The 16,477-nt window shown below is 38.5% G+C and overlaps 2 protein-coding genes across 4 annotated transcripts; both read right to left on the bottom strand.

Moving 5' to 3' along the window:
* Positions 1 to 2,714: 2,714 nt before the first annotated feature.
* On the bottom strand, positions 2,715 to 4,267 carry LOC137942237 (receptor-like protein 51). The gene has a single exon (XM_068787973.1). The coding sequence runs from the start codon at positions 4,194 to 4,196 to the stop codon at positions 2,922 to 2,924; it is 1,275 nt and encodes a 424-aa protein (XP_068644074.1). The 5' UTR covers positions 4,197 to 4,267; the 3' UTR covers positions 2,715 to 2,921.
* A 1,625-nt stretch (positions 4,268 to 5,892) lies between these two features.
* On the bottom strand, positions 5,893 to 15,906 carry LOC137942359 (uncharacterized). 3 transcript variants are annotated; one of them, XM_068787989.1, is made up of 11 exons: positions 15,781 to 15,906; positions 13,304 to 13,400; positions 12,032 to 12,093; positions 11,427 to 11,483; positions 11,033 to 11,092; positions 10,639 to 10,695; positions 10,452 to 10,494; positions 10,197 to 10,274; positions 8,946 to 9,261; positions 8,676 to 8,829; positions 5,893 to 6,413 (listed from the first exon to the last, which is right to left on the bottom strand). In XM_068787989.1, exons 1-11 carry the CDS (start codon positions 15,889 to 15,891, stop codon positions 6,246 to 6,248), a joined length of 1,203 nt encoding a protein of 400 aa, XP_068644090.1. In that variant the 5' UTR covers positions 15,892 to 15,906; the 3' UTR covers positions 5,893 to 6,245. The 3 variants fall into 3 exon arrangements, with proteins under 3 accessions (XP_068644090.1, XP_068644098.1, XP_068644106.1); XM_068787997.1 differs by having other exon boundaries at positions 8,946 to 9,252; XM_068788005.1 differs by lacking the exon at positions 5,893 to 6,413 and adding an exon at positions 7,848 to 8,222.
* Between the last annotated feature and the right edge of the window lie 571 nt (positions 15,907 to 16,477).

Below are 16,477 nucleotides of genomic sequence, written 5' to 3'. Positions count from 1 at the left end.
ATGACTCCATGCTTCTGCGTCTTCTTTGACGGCTAGAGATTCGTTTAGGCGGAGGGATGACTCGCTGATGACCATTTGAATCCGGAAACTGAATCCGCTGGAGCCAATCGTTGTCGGGAGCTTCATAAGCGGAACGCGAAATTATATGAATAGATAATAATTAAAAAAATATTAATAAATAAATAGAAGTAAGGGGGTTCTTCTATCTCCTTCAGTTTTAAATGATACTTTTCTTATTATTTTTATTTTAAAAAATTAACATCATGAGAATATAATATCGTTTCAATCAACAATCAGATTACTATTGTCTTGAATGAAACATGATTTTTTAGGATCACTTTCATCAAATTTTACATGAATAGTCTCATTAATTGTTCGAGTTCCAGTTTTGATTCTCTACAATCTACCAACAGTTCCTTCCAAATTAAAACTCATCAACACTAACTCTTGTTAGGAGCCGTTTGTTCACATAGAGATAGGCATTACTCGTATCCTTTTACCCTCATTTCTATGATCGTGAATTATTAGAGACATAGTACGTAGTAACCCCATTTTATTGAGGGGTATACGGACAAGTAGTTTGATGACTAATACCATGATCATCTAAATATTTTTTCAAACATTGATTAACAAATTCTCCACCATTGTCATTGCGGAGAATTTGTATTGTAGAATAGTACTAAGTGGTATCATTTTGTGAAATTGTTTGAACAACGAACTAACTTCACTTTTTTATTTCATTAAGTCAATCTAAGTCATCCGGGTGTGATCATCAATAAAGGAAACAAACCACCGTTTATCACTCATAGAAGCTATATTTGTTGGACCCCATACATCAGAGTGGATAATCATAAAGGGTACTGGACTCCTATTTATGCTTATTTGAAATGGAGCACGATGGCTTTTAGCCAATTCATATACCTTATACTTAAAATCAGAAACAAATAATCTAGGAAATAGTTTCTTTAAATAACCAAAGGATGAGTGACCCGGCCTTTTATGTTATAACGAAATCGCATTTTCTGCAGATTTATTCATGGAGAATGCTTGAGCTAACTGATGAGAACTCTCTGGCTTCATATCAAGGTAATATAATTTCCCCCTTCTAGTACCATAACCAATTGTCTTCCGAGTTCGAATGTCCATAAACAAAAAACGGTTAGGCAAAAAAATCACAATACAATGCAAAGTGCGAGTTATTTGAGTCACTGATAATAAATTATGATCGAGGGTTGGAACAACTAATATAGAATCAAGACTCAAAATTTCAGTGAAGGTGATGGAACCTTCTCCAATAATGTGAGAGGGAGTATCATTTGTTGTAGATACGATATGTTGTTCAAATGATTTCATAATTTTAACATGATGATTGTTAAAGGTCATATGATCAGTAGCACCATAATCAATTATCCATTCACTATTCCTACTATGAGCGAAGTATTAAGGACCTTACCGGATGTAGCAGAGGTGGAGGGTTCTGCTACTGCAACGAAATCATGATTATTTGGTTTAGTGTTCCATTTGCTAGGCACTTTAGTAGGATCACACCATTCTGGATACCCAATAAGTTCATAAAATTTTGACTTTGTATGCCCAGTCTCACCACATTGAGTACAAATACGGTATGATTTTGATTCCTTCGACATGATGCAAGAAGATCGGTGATGATCACCCAAAAATATTGGTCCAGTCCACTTTTTGTTCGTTGGGTTAATCCGGTTTGGGTCTCTGATTTCGGTCCGGTCAGAGAATTGGTCCAGTCCAATTTCTTAATAAAACTTCATCATTTTTTTTGGGTTTTGGTCCGGTCCGGTCCGAGAACTGGTCTGGTCCGATCTGCCACTGGGTTGACCCGAGTTGGGTATCTGTTTTCGGTCAAGTCTGAGAAGTGGTCCGATTTAGCAACCTGCCAAAAAAAAAAAAATTCCCTATACCTTCTTCTTCGTCGTCCAGATGTGCGGCTTAGTCTTCGCCGACGACGATGGCGGTTTGCTAGAAGGCCGAGTGGTTGCTCGGCTGCAGTCGACGGCGGCGCCCAAAAGGTCCGTCGGAGTAGGGACGAAGGTTCGTCCAGACGCACTAGAGCGGTTTTTTGTCGGCAGCGGCATCCAAAAGGTCTGCCAGAGTAGGGATGACAGTTCGTCCAGACACACTGGTGCAGCTTTTCATCGTCGATGATGTTTGGGTTGTTGTATGATGGAAGGTCGAGCGGTGGCTCAGCTGCCGTCGACGACGACCGACAGAACTTCCCAATAGTGACTGAAATTATGGGACTTTCGCTCTATTCTTCGGCGACTGAGATTTCGGGACATAGTTTTCGCTAACTACTGGACAGAGCTTTTGCTCTGTTCTTCAATGACGAGAAAGAGAAAAAAAATTCTCCTACTCTAATACCAACTAAATAATACGACTTCAACTTTTTTTATAGTTTCTCATTCACATCATCACATCATCGGCTTAAATAACCGTTTTACAAACTATACATGGAGAGTTTAATAGTGATTAACGGAAATCACGTAATTACATAATATGTATGGTAAGATAATATTTATTTGTAAGGTAAGAAACCTCAACACAATGTTCCTTCCAAATTAAAACTCATCAACACTAACTCTTGTTAGGAGCCGTTTGTTCAAAAAGAGATAGGTCGTATCCTTTTACCCTCGTTTCTCAGATACACACCTCTCCAAAATTTCTTCAGTCGTGAATTATCAGAGAAATAGTACGTAGCCGTACCTAAAAAGAGCTAGTTTTCCCAAAAGAATCCGTATGTGATAAGGAAGTAGAGGCGCCGCCAAAAGTGTATAGGCGGCCGTTCTATGTAGCTTTCTATTCCAATCTTACATGTAAAAAAAAAAAAAACTAACTTGAATTTTAATTTTTTTTTTCCTAATCTCTAAAGATGATTGCTCCTACTCCATTTAGCCGCAACACTTCGAGAGAAGAACAAGAAAAATGATGATGAACACAAGCGATGCTAGCGCAATTACAACTCCGAGCACCACTTTGTTGGGTCCATGCCGATGTTCCTCTTTGCTTGGCGGGTCATTGTAGTCGGTATCGTCACTGTTATCGGCATCGTCGGATAAAGACCGGTCAGGCGGCGGAGACACCGGAAGGCCATATCTATCACAGGGTGCTAACCCAAGCATCAGCTTCGGGGAGAAAGTCGAATGGTTGTAACATAGATTACTATTCTTACCCACCTTAAAAACTGCCAGCCTCTTTATAAAAGACACATTGAAGGGCATTACCCCCTGAAAGTTATTCCGCTCCAGATTCAGATACTTCAGGTGCTTCATCTCCGAAAGGAATCTGGGGACCGTCCCATTGAGCTGATTCGAGCTCAGATCAAGGTGAACCAAGAAGGGCATGGCAGAGAGGGACTCGGGTACCTGACCCGACAATGAATTTCCTGCAAGAGTCAAAATCCGAAGAGAAATCAGGTCGCCGAGCGTGGACGGTAGCTGGCCAGACAGCTGATTCGAGCTCAGATTCAAGTACTGGAGCTCGGATAAGCGAGTAATCGAGATGGGCACCCTTCCTCTGAGCCTATTATCCGACAGGTCGATGAATGTGATGTTGAGGGGCCATTTTTTGGGCAGGAACCCGGTGAGGTTGGTGGAAGTGATGGTCACGGAAGTGAGATGTTCCATGTTGGAGAGAATAATGGCGGGGCCGCTCGCATTGATGGTGACACCAGAAACGGTGAGGTGCATCAAGTTCTGAAGACGACTGAGCCAAACTCCGGTGAGGCTGCGGAGGCTTTTGATACAAGTGAATGAGGTGAGAGAAGAAGCCAGGTCGGAAGGCAGGCGAATGGGTTGGATGGGGCAATTGAAGAAGGAGAGATCTTTGAGAGTCGTCAAAGATTTGAGAGCGGTGGCGGACATTTCCACTTCGTCGGAGCAGTCGATGAGATGGAGGGAAACTAGACGTCGAAAGGGCTTCGAGGAGTCGCAGAGAGTGGCATTGTTGGGGGACGGAAAGGCGCATGGGTCTTTCCCTAAAGGGATGTTGAGAGATAGGAGAGCTGTGAACTGTTTGGGGTCCAATGTCGACGAAGAAGAAGGTGAAGGCAATGGAGGAAAGATAGTGAGAGGAGGGGTGGTGGCAGAGAGGGCGGAGTTAGCGATGGAGTAGAGCAGGATGACAAGGACAAGGATGAGGAAGAAAGGTTGATTGGGTAGTGCCATTAAAGCAGGTAAGAGAGTGTCTGAGAGAGGAGTGAGAAGAGTGAAGGAGGACAAGGTCCAGCGTCCGCGTATTCGAGGGGTTTTAGTAGGGAGTGCCGAGTGGAGGGGAGCATTTTCTTCTGGTTGCCCTCAACTTTTTTATTCAAATGACACCAAACGAGGCGGTGGGTGTTCAGTCCAAAACGATCTTTCTCTGCGTTCTCGTTATGAGTACTTTGGAAAGCAATCGGTGAAAATCCACATTGTTTGGTAGCTAAGAAAGAGCAGAACTCCATTAAATAAAGCTATAGAACGCCATTGATCTAATTAATCTGAAAGAGTTGTTCTCCGTTAATCATATTCACCAACTGTTCATCCCCGTTATGATTTACTGGTGCAGGGTCTGCTGGTACACGATGACCATTTTGCTCAGCTACAATTTGTACTTCAAAAAGTTCATTTTTCTCAGTTCCCCATCAGTTTCAAGCTTTTTCCCAGATGCCCATTATCACGAAACGTTTTCCAACCACTGGTTACTTTTCATTGTGCAAGCGGATTGATTAATAAGCATTAATTGTTCTTTGAGGTGGCCACATAATTACTTGTTTCACCAGAATTCCATTAACTCGCTTAGGCAAAGGCAGCAAATGGGGTATTTGATGTGCTTATTATGGTTGCTTAAGATGTAAATGTTTCTATAAGAAATGACAAGGAAAATGCGTGTAAGACCCTGGCTTAGTTGAAATCAAGCTATCAAAGTGATAATGATATCTTGGTCATTTTTGGACTTTATGTTAAGATACCTCTGTTCTCTTTTTTATATTCAATAGTCAAATTCATTATTAATGTTTTTGCTCCCCCAGTGAAACATCATTTGGTATGAAAAAATATCAGGGTTTTTCATTTATTTGGGACCCATATGAATGAATAGCCTTACCTCGTTCTCACATTTAAGCTTTAGCCTGGCTTAGAGATTGTTAAATAAACTTCCGGTCCCTTTATGGTCTCTTAGGAATCCAAGGTAAAGAAAAGAAAATAAGAATTTGACTATTTTTATTCGCGAAAAAATAGTTTTACACATCCCATCTCGCGGGTCTTCTTTGGTTGTATGACTCATCTTATAATAATTTTAGATATGTGGGTCTTCCTTGGTCGTGTGTGTTTGAGTTTATCTTCCAACACTCCCCCTCAAGTTGGGGGTGAAAAAACAACATGAACTCCCAACTTGCTGCAAATAATGTATATAATAATTTTGTATAATATGGCATATGTTTCAATATGTTTTCATCTTCCAACATTCTCCCTCATATTGTTGTGTCCTTCTATGAGGCCCTATAGCATTATATAAGTGAGAGTAAAAATCACTCATAATCGGTAAGTCATTGCTTCATACTCCAGTCCTAATGCTAGATGTAAGGTATACTCTGTCTTCTATCGGTAGTGTGTCTATCAGCATTGCTCTGAAGTGTCCACCACTGTGTCCAATACTGGTGGAAATATCAAAATAAAAGTTTAAAAAAATTAGGATTTTTTTAGAAGAATTATAACACATTTTGTAATCACCTAAAAAGGGTGGAGAACCGATGAGTCTATCTCTAATTAAAGAATTTAAATAGTTAAACACTAAAAACATCAGTTTTTCTTCTAATTCAAATTCTTTAATAATTTAATAAACAATTATTTGTAGTTTGTGGTGACTAAAAGAAACCTTCAAATGAACATTTTAGTGCAATCAAATAAGTATTTGAAACAAAACAAAGATGCTTAATATTTGAAGAGCTTAAAGTGAAAAACATCCAGTTTGTTGTTTGTTGTTTGGGATTTTAGATTTATAACGAACAAAAATAAACTGTTTAATTCAGCTTCAGCCTGCTAAATATCAGAAACGAGGTTCTATTCCGGCGGCTGGCAGAAACTCAACCGACAAACATGAATAATCCCCGCCGTTCTTCAAAAAACCAACTCCGACCTCCATTTTCCGTCGCACCAGCTCAACGTCTGAATCCATCAATCGACACACTCTGCTTGGAACTTCATATTGTGTCTCCGTCTCGAATTCCTGAAAGCTCTTCAGCAGTCGATAGAAATACACTTGTGGCCAAGGTCAGAGCCATCCGAATCTTCACCCAGATGAGTGAGAAAACAGACGCCAACAGCACTGACCAAAGGATTACGATGGTTGGAGTCCTGTTCTGTCTGCCCATGAGACCCCCTTCTCATCAGCGGCAACTGAGTCCTCTGGGATCACAAGAGTAGGATTTTTGCAATGAGCAATTGAAGCAGGTAAGAACACGAAGTCTCAAAAGCATGGTTTCCGGGAGAACTCTCCTAGTTCAAATAAATAAAAACTGGTTTTATCTAAATGAAGACTTGATCAAAGCCGGGGATTCAAATGAAATCCCAAAATATAAAAATAGTTGAGATTTCCGCAGATAATTGTTATGCTGTTTAAAACAAGCCGCAATGTCTCAAACCGAGGAAGAAACTGACAAATGACAAGTAGCAGAAACATATTAAAGTAAGATTAAGGTGAATAAACAGTCGGCATTATAACGCTTTAATAAGGTGAAGTAATCAAGCAATAAAAACACAAACATTCTTCAATAATTCTGTTCTGGAAATAAATTTGACGGTCTTTTCAAACTATTATCCAGTAGAAGGAAGAAAAGAAAACAAGAATGTTTTATACCCGCCATGATCAGTACAGAATTCCAATATTTACTCCACTATCTTTAGCTACCGAATAACTGAATGCAGAATACAAGTTACAGAACAAGGTTAAATTTGCAATGACACATATGTTTTGGTTCGAGAAGAAAACAGAAGTAAATCGTAAGCACGAACGAGTAAAACAAGAAAAGAAAAAGCACTAAAGAAGCAGCAATCAACGACCAAACTCACCCAAATGGTGAATATATTAGGCTCCACATCTCGAGCAACTCTTTGCTCCCTCCTTGAGCTCAAAATCTAGGCAAGACTGACAGAGAGGAAAGTTACAGGCGTGGCAAGCAATGAAATCTCCCCGCTGGAAGCAAAGCCAACAGATTCACCGCAAGTATGACACAGAGGAACCCCAGACTCCATCGTTTTGGTTCCGATTCAAGAACCTCAACCTCGATCAAGGGTTGCTCTTCTGAGAAGGAAAAGAAGAAGAAGTACAACTATCTTTGTAATAGGAAGGGACGAGTGAGTGGTTGGAAGGAGGAGGTTGGGTAGTAGGCATCGTTGCTTGCAGGAAACGGGAAAACAATAGAGATGGGAAGCAAAGCTGTTGTCTTCTGGCTTATTTTGATTGGAAGTTTGGGAAGGCGGGTTTTGTAAGCGATTCGATTGGAGCTGAGACATACCAACCGATTGCTCGTCACTCCATGATACGAACCCACGTGTACTCTCTGCATTTCCCATTCTCCTCCGTTCCCAGAACGAATAACAAAATTATCAAGCTCAGCCTCTCAGGTTCTAATATGATCTGATCTCTTGGAAACGTGACAGTTCATGAAGATGACTGACTGGTCATTTTCGAGCGGAAGTGTGTTTTCTAATTGTCTATTTATCAGTGACTCGAGTCAGGTAGATGGGCAAGTAAAAATACAATAAAGAAATTAATAAAACCTGAAAATAACGTTTTAAAATTTCATGTAATATATTCTACTTAAAAGGCAATGAAGGAATTCTCAACTATGAACACATTGTCGAAGAGAGCTAAAAGAATCTATTAATGCACCAGTTAGTGTACATAGTCTGTACAAACATATATCTACATGAACTAGAGTCAGGTGATCCTGACCCATCTACTGGCAATGGACAAAATAGTGCCACAAATAAATCCTTCTTGCTGCTTGATCCGAACATCAGAAATTCTTGTTGATTGCCGTTTTTGGGATTTTGTTTTTTTAAAAGGCCTAATCGCTTCAGTATAGCTTGTTAATTCGGAATCTGCTTGCAGGATGTTTCACTTCATGAAATAGTATAAACCTTCAACACTTTAGATGTGTCACAGACGATTAGATTTTCTGATTCAGCAGGTGTTGTACAAAGCCAATTTATCTGTCAAAGAAACAAAGAGAGTTGGGGCAAGACTGAACAGAACATTCAACCAGTTTTCAGATGATCTACTGGTAGAAGGAGCAGGTGTGTACAGAGATGAGAAATGGAATCATAGCAAGGATTCTGACCATACATCTCGAGATTATCGTGTGAACAATTTTTGAATTAAAAAAAATAAAAATTCAGATCAGAGTGGAACAAAAATCACTGGTCCCCTACTAAACATACCAAGAGACTGCTCCTAGCAAGACATCAAAACACACAAACTTATCAGAACTAGCTAATGACCAGAGCATGTGGATTGTGAACAAGGTAATTTAAACCTGTAGCATGAGGTAGCTAGACAACTCAATAAGGAAATCAACCCTCTAGTACAGCCGTAAAAGGTCAAGTTTTAGAACAAGAAGGATATGACATGTGCTACTAGGAAGTCCCAAGAAAAAGATTGCTTACTTTTTTCCTAGCATCAATGCTCAGCTGAAGAAATTCCAGGCTACAGCTGTTTTCTTCAGCATTTGCCTGCTTAGACCAATCCCATACCTTCACAAACGCATCATTACCACCAGATAAGATATACCTCCCTCTCTCACCAAACAATGAAAACCCCCTGAAAAAGATTAGATGAACTTCGTTTTCTGACAAATTTTAACCATTAAGAATAAATTTATTCAAAATAATTGTCAAACAAAAAAAATAAAATCTCCAAACGAATGACCTACTTACACTGAAGATACAGCAGCAGTGTGCCCTCCCATAGCACGATCAAATTGCAATCTCTTTCCTTGGTTAGGATTCAAGTTATGTTTGTTTTTAGACTCAGAACCTTTCTTACAGTGTGACGAACTTTTTGACTTTGCAAGGGTCTGCTCAGCTTCAAGATCAATCACATCAACAATGCCATCACCCCTAGCCACAGCACAAATTTTCCCAGATCTCTCCAGCATATCCAGTTCAGGAACTGCTATTGCATGGACAAAAGGTGGATTGAAACATTGGCTTGTATCACTATCGCACTTGTTAAGTCCAGTATCTGACATACCTTGTCATGAGAAAAAAATAGACAACTACTACTTAGATAATGCAGAACCCCTAGTTTAAAGAATAGTGAAAAGGATAACAATAGTTTAAAGAATTAACAATTACAATAACCACGAGATTGTTGAAACAGCGCAGAGTACAACAGAAGGGAATAAAAGTTGATGAAAAGATGCATTGGATCAGATCTAGAGAAAGTAAAGTGGAAAAAAGGAAAAGAAAAAGAAAAACTTAAGCACTGTATCAATATTGAGAGCCCTAGAGGTGATTTGCAGTTCAGCTTTATGACTTTCAGGTCATGTCCTCAGTCCATAATTGACCAATCGAATTAGGAATCTGGAATATTGTCAATGTTCTTTTTCCTCACTTAAAAACATGAATATGTGTTGCCAATCTCATCCCACAATGAGCTCCTAGTGCACTAATGGAACAGAAACCATGAAACAGTCTAAATAAGGAAATATAAAAAATACACAAATTTCTAGCATGAATACCTTGCGAAATTAAAAAGAAGCTGCCCACTGATACCAATATATATCTCATCAAAGTGTTTGAGCAGTTACTTTGAGAGTAAGATCAAGGTCTAAATAGCACAAAAGGCTATTCCTGGTATGAATTAAACAAGGGTATGTAGATTGGACCAATGTTTCAATGCCAAATAAGCAGGTTCCATTTGTATCTGTGGAACCAAAGTGACAAATAACAAATAATAATAGAAATAAACACACACACAAAGATTATTGTTTATGTGTGTATGTGGAAACTATGTTCAAGAAAGCACTCCAGCCATTATTGTTGGCGTTGAGCCATTTATCATTAAACACAAATATAAAGATGTTGACTAGTCGTTGGGCATGCATAGAAGAGAATAGCAAATAGCAAAGAAATTATGAATCATTGGAGAGACTGTCAACAATAAAGAAAAAGGTGCTCTAATACCAAAGTCCACATGTCCAAGTGGCCGTCCTCTGGAGAAGTCCCAGATCACGAACTTTGAATCAAGACCACCAGTAACAGCTGCCAAGAAAAAAAACATGTGAAACATTTCTAAAGGAAGCAGGATAACAATGCCGACAAGTTTGCCAAATACTCAAGAATGTTATCACTAATGGAAAAGCATCATGAAATAATTTACACATGCTCAGACATTGCAAAATTACATCAATCACAGCAGCTTGCTAAAGTAGAAAGTACCTTCCCAAGGTCTCCAAGGAAGGAATTGCACACTGCTACAAATCTAGGCAGATATGGTCAGATAGTCCATAAGTACATACTGAGTAACCAAATTTCTTTAAAGGCATGAAATTTTGTGGGGAAGATAAGATCCAACAAGTTAAAGTAGATCATTTGGTGATAAAAATAAATAAATATAAAAGGATACATTTGTATGGCCTGCTCTTAGAGTCTTGTACAGGTGTTGCTGGCTGGTGTCAATTATCTGCCAAAGAGATCAAACTCAATAAATTGATTGTAGGGACAATCGTTTGAACAAAATGCAGCAGATTTTGTTAGTGTCATTCAATGAAGGCCTAAAAAATTTGAAGGTAAAAATGGTTGTTTTGACTGCAATCAATCTGGAAGGAACATCAGGAGGTTAGATACAGGTACACAGATAGTTTGATATATTCCACATTAAGGAAAACAAAGTTCAAATTTTCTTTAGATGCCTTTATTTTCAGAAAACAATAACATCTCTCTTATGTCAAGTCAACATTTATCATTTGTTTCTATGACATAATTGAGCACACTGAAAATCTTAAAAGTAGACAAAATACCTTCACATCACCACTGTCATCAGCAGCAGCAAGAAAGGATGACTTGGATCTGAATGTAATCTGCAAAAGAAAGGGTGAAAATTTTGAAGTTCAAAGTTCTATGTACATTATAGAAAATACAAGCATCATAATTGGTTAAGGATTCCAATTCACATGAAGTTGGCTATATGAAGCAGCTGAATAAAATCAAAGAATTCAAATTTCAAGAAGTTACATCCTGTTCCAACAAAATGTTTTCAAGTTTTGGAGGGGGGAAGGGGAAGAGAAAAAGAAAATATATTTCTCAGTCTCTCTATTTTTATCTGTTTTGTCTGTCTCGATGTCTGTAGGTGAATGTGGGTGGATAGGTAGGTGCACCTTTATTCAGAACAGCGTAGGAGTTCACAGAATTTACCTGATTTATCTCGTCCTTGTTATAGTTATACTTCTCCAAAGGCTTCCATGTAGATGCCTCCAAGATAAAATAGACGTCATTAGTGATTAAAATTGATAGAAGTGATCAAATGTGAACAAAAGGAACCTACTGAGTGATGGTATAAACGTCAAGAACTAACTCACACTATTACAGTATGATCTTGCAAGCTAGTTTTACTGAGCATTTCTAATGCACTCATATTGAGTATCACTTGCACAATCAGCATGTAATTGTATGGGAGAGCTTCACATTGCAGGAGATATGAAAATAGGGTTTGACAAACTGATAACACAGCACAGAGAAACTAAGCCCAAATCAAAATCAACTTTGATCGAGGAGACCGATCTGCTATTTTAACACCCATCAATTGGTTCACAACCATCATTAACTATTTAGGAGCAACTGTCATCACTGAAAGCATTTACTAAACAGATATTCAGAAAAACGGTCATTAAACTCATGTAGCAATGATCTCCCATCCTCTTGAGAAGAGTGTGTATTCATAACATAGATTTAGGAACACAACACATACAAATCATCAAATTTAAGGAAAACAAAACAGTTGACTAATGATAAATTGATACCTCATGCACATCAAAAGATATGACTTCTGTCCCTGAAGAGGCATAGATAACATCTTCATTTCCTGCCACAAGGAATGATCATGTTGGCAATACATCAATTTGAACCAAAAGGAGAGCAAAAAGCTTTCTTACTATGAATGTTGATCACACATAGACACACTACATGCCGCGCCCCCACCCCCCCCCCCCCCCCCCCCCCCCCACCACACACCCCTTCTCCAAAACACATACACACACAAAAAGGGGAGGGAGGGGGGAAGTCTTACTCAACACAATATGCAAACACCAGTATTGCATATATCTCAGGAGTAGAATGGTTCAGCTACAAGCATAACTACAGGAATAGTGAAAAGAACTGATATCCCATGTCATCGGTGTTGAAACATCATGAGTTTCCAACTTACTTTGTATTAATGTTTTCCATTACCAATCAACTTCAAATCATCATTATTGTTAACAAAATAATATATTGAAATGTGGATGGAATGAAAACAGGAGGTTTTTCTTAAGTTACAGGATCATTTGTATGTGGGTAGGTCCCAACAGAAACAAAAATGTTGATTGATGATAAAAGAATTTGCATGTGGTTTGAATTAGCACCTTCATTGCTAAAGCACAGTTTAAAAAAAAATCATTTGATCAATTGGTATGATTAAAGAAATAAGAAATAGCATGGTCCTAGAAAGTTAAACAGATCTTGATTGCTTGCTTGATAAGTATGAAATGTAAGAGAATATAAGTCATGCCAGGAATCTGAAATATTAGTATATAACCTTTTCCAAAATCAATAACACTTTTTTCTTTATTTGATGAAGTTTATGATATATGAAAGTACAGGTTATTCCACTGCCTCCACATCCTTCTCCTTTTCTGAATAAGAATAGCAAAAAGGTTTTTAAAACCAAATCTCCCTTAGATAAAAACTAGTTAACAAAACCATTGTATAAAAATAAAACTAATTAATGATTAATACCCAACAATTTTATTGAATGTCTACTATGAGAAGTTTTTTTTGGAATGATACAACAGAAAGCATGGCGTCTGCAACGATGACAAGCACAAATTGAAGAGATAGTTAACAATGTTTACAATTCCAAAAAAAAACATTTTATTGTCTAAATCTTCCTCCTCACAAGCATTTCCGAAGCTCATGAACAAATTCTCTGATATAAACAGTTTATGTAAGAAATATGTTCAGGAGTACCTCTTTAAATATGTGCATTGACAGGACAAAGATACAATAAAACAAGCCATAGCAAAAGAACAACTGACCTGATTTGAAACATAAAGATGAAATAGGTCCTTTCCCCGCATTCACTGTTAATATGACATCTTTACAGCGCAAGTCAAACCAGCATATGCAGCCATCCTATCAGTTTATTTAGAATGTCTAGTCAACATCTCAACCAGCAGTGTCTCAAGCATACTTTTCATTCATTCTACTTTAATTGACTAATTTCAAGTAAAAACACTGAGTAACAATCGTGGAAGGTCATATAACATTGACTATACATTGCATGCTTTAGTCATATAATTATGACTATACTTTTTTGTAATGGGACACATTTATTAATGAGAAGAAAATTCTACTAGTGGGGTCATCAAGGCCACCAGTGTCCTTCTTTGGGTGAGAAACTTCATGCTCACACATCAGAAGAAATTGGAAGGTAGTCATTGCGTTATGGGAGCAGATCTGCAGCCCAGGTGGCTAACTGAGGTTGTGATCTCACTCCCCAGGCCTAGCGGGCCGGGCTAGGCAGGCCCAATGGCAACACCCATGCCCAAGTCAAAGCCCACACATCTGAGGTTTGATGGAACCAGTTGACTCAAGGGCGACCCTGGCCGAGTCAAGCCATAAAGGCCAAACATTAAGGTCATAAAGATGGGTCATTAAGGGGGTGGCCGCTGTAATGTTTATCATAATGGGGCAGAAATGTTACCTATAATGGTTTATAAACAACCCTAAGGGAATATGTAACTGTTGCAGGGGTTTTATGGCAGTAGTAATGGGCCAGAGTTAATTCTGTGACCGTTATAAAACCAAGGGCAAACTCATGCTTATATAAAGGGAGCCTTTGTACCATTTGTATCAATCATTCACTTGGGAATAAAGTTATTCCACTACTTCCTCTCTGAGTTCTTCTCTTGTTTAGTGTTTGACTCTGTTTGCTGCGGTGCTGTGGGATTAGGATAGGCTTACTAACTACCAAAGTTCAGCTTGGCAGCAAGGCCGCATGGTGCTTATTTTGAGTCTATTAACACTCCTAACACACACCCTAACACAATGATTACATTGATCACACAATTCTTGTGCTCACTTTCTGGTCCCTCTTCATGAGGGATAGCTGAAATTAAATTTAAATGGCAGTATGTGGGGCAACCGTAACATTGCTAGCAGGAGAGGTGTCATCAGATTCAGTAGGTAATATCCTTCTTGAACTCTACTCCCTTTGGTCAAGTCAAATATGATGCAACAGTGGCAAGAGTTGAAAACCCTTCTCCAGGGCTTGCAACTCTTTGCAAGCAGATTTTCTACCTCTACCATTGTGGAAGGCGATTTGGCTGTTGTTGGTGGTTGGGGAAGGGGCACAAGTGCCCATTGGGTCACTTCTAGATGTATTTTGAGGACATTCAGGCTATCTGTAAAAAATTAAGCGTCTCTTCGTGAACACCCCTAGGAGGGCCACTGGCATTGTTGATGCCTTCGCAAGGGATCAGCTAGCAAAATCTAGCTGTCTGCACTTCTCTCTCCCTTATCGAGAGTAAAGTTCGTTTTAGCTATGTAATTTCTTGATTGTACTTTTTCTCCCAAGGGGACTATCAGCTTTCTTAATGAATTCTCATTTCCCATTGCTATCAAAAAAATAATAGGAGGCATTTATATGACGGCAAAAAGAATAATGAGAAGCATTTTGATCAATTAGACTTGTTATTATGTATCTGTGGGGCGTAGCCTTGAGGTATGAGCAATGGGTGGAGCAATATAGTTCCTTTTTTTCAAGAACTTTGGGACCTATTGGCTATTCAATCGGGTACCTATTATTCAGCAGCATAATTAGCATTGTTCCCATATTTTTGTATATCGAAATCCATAACCTGGTGGGACTTATACCAAAAGACTACTTGAAACTCCCCCAAGTGGCTTTTCAGACAGGTTTGCGGAAGAATTAAGGAGTGTCAGCATAAGAACCCTCATAAAGATGAAAAAGAGCTAGATACCGAGAGGTTGCTGCGGATGTTAACACAAAAGCATGGTGTACAAATTACAAAAGTACGCAAGTGGAACCAAACCTAGTACAAGATTTAGGTTTGGGCATATAGGTCAGGAACCAAACACTCACAGTTTGTAACTGGATGTAAGCAGCTCTTTCTTCTGAAATTCGCTAATGATCAGTAGAGAAATCAATGGAATTAACACGAAAGCCTATTACCAAGCAGTACATTTATCAAATTCAAGGCGGATTCGACTGCTGAACTCTCTGATGTTAAAAGTTCATTTGCTTGCTTTCCTCCCATTTTAAAATTCAGTAACTTCTTTCTCTCTATTTTTCATGTATGATTCTCTTCAAATAACTCTGACTCACTCGGGGTATATGAACATTAACAACATCGAGGAAAGCTTCCTCACATCAAGTCTTTGAAACTTTCATTATCAATCATCATAATTCCAACTCGACAAGTCGAAGAAACACAAAAACAAAAAACACCAAAAAAAAATGAAAAAATGAATTGGAAGAGGAAAGGCTAACCTCGCCGCAGGAAACAATGACCCCAGGCCTGTCACGTGAGGCGATACAGCAAGTAATCTCACTCTTGTGCCCCTTCAGTCGTCTTGGCTCCGTCGTACCGGAGGCTGACATTTCTTGCTTGTGCGCCTTCTTTTGTCTTAGCAAATGCTCTAACAGAGGCTTTAGCGCCTGTGTGCTTGGTATTGAACACAACACACTTTGAGCGCACGAGTCACGACTCATTGAGCTGCTCGTAGTTGCGTACTGACCTTCGAGGATAGTTGACTCGGCGTTCAGATCGTACATCTTGTGTAAATCTTACATCGTCTCGTATTTTTAATTTTTAGCGATTTTTATATCTAAAAAATCCGACATATATATCGGCCGAAATGGCGCAATTATGGGTGTATTCAGTAGCCCAAAATCTAATCCGCATCGGCCAATAAACTTAATTTGTTTTATTCTACATGTATATCATATCATGTGCATCCATGTTCATTTCAGTCGTTTATTACATTTATCATTTAATAAAAATAAATTGATAATAGTATGATAAATATAAAAAAATAAAAAACTAATATAACATTTAAAAGAAATAAAAAATCGAGTTCCTTCGAATACTAATTATAAAAATGAATAAATTAATAAATGATGAAAATTTCAATTTTTTATTATTTTGATTTGTTTGAATTCAAACTTTTCTCACCATCCTTTCTTG

The sequence above is a fragment of the Aristolochia californica genome, unplaced genomic scaffold, assembly GCF_029961685.1.
Source record: "Aristolochia californica isolate CCGP_79_NKW_82.1479 unplaced genomic scaffold, dmAriCali1.0.hap1 SCAF_1, whole genome shotgun sequence".
NCBI lineage: Eukaryota > Viridiplantae > Streptophyta > Magnoliopsida > Piperales > Aristolochiaceae > Aristolochia > Aristolochia californica.
Note: the sequence above shows the minus strand (reverse complement) of the source record. Positions and strands in the feature narration are given on the sequence as shown.

Bases quoted from the DNA above. Each gene is read 5' to 3' on its own strand.
- LOC137942237 (XM_068787973.1), bottom strand. From the start codon at position 4,196: ATGGCACTACCCAATCAACCTTTCTTCCTCATCCTTGTCCTTGTCATC.
- LOC137942359 (XM_068787989.1), bottom strand. From the start codon at position 15,891: ATGTCAGCCTCCGGTACGACGGAGCCAAGACGACTGAAGGGGCACAAG. The intron at 12,094-13,303 runs GTCAGTTGTTCT...TCCTTGTGGCAG, and splicing joins ATCTTTATGTTTCAAATCAG to GAAATGAAGATGTTATCTAT. The intron at 11,484-12,031 runs GTATCAATTTAT...TTTATCTTGGAG, and splicing joins TATCTTTTGATGTGCATGAG to GCATCTACATGGAAGCCTTT.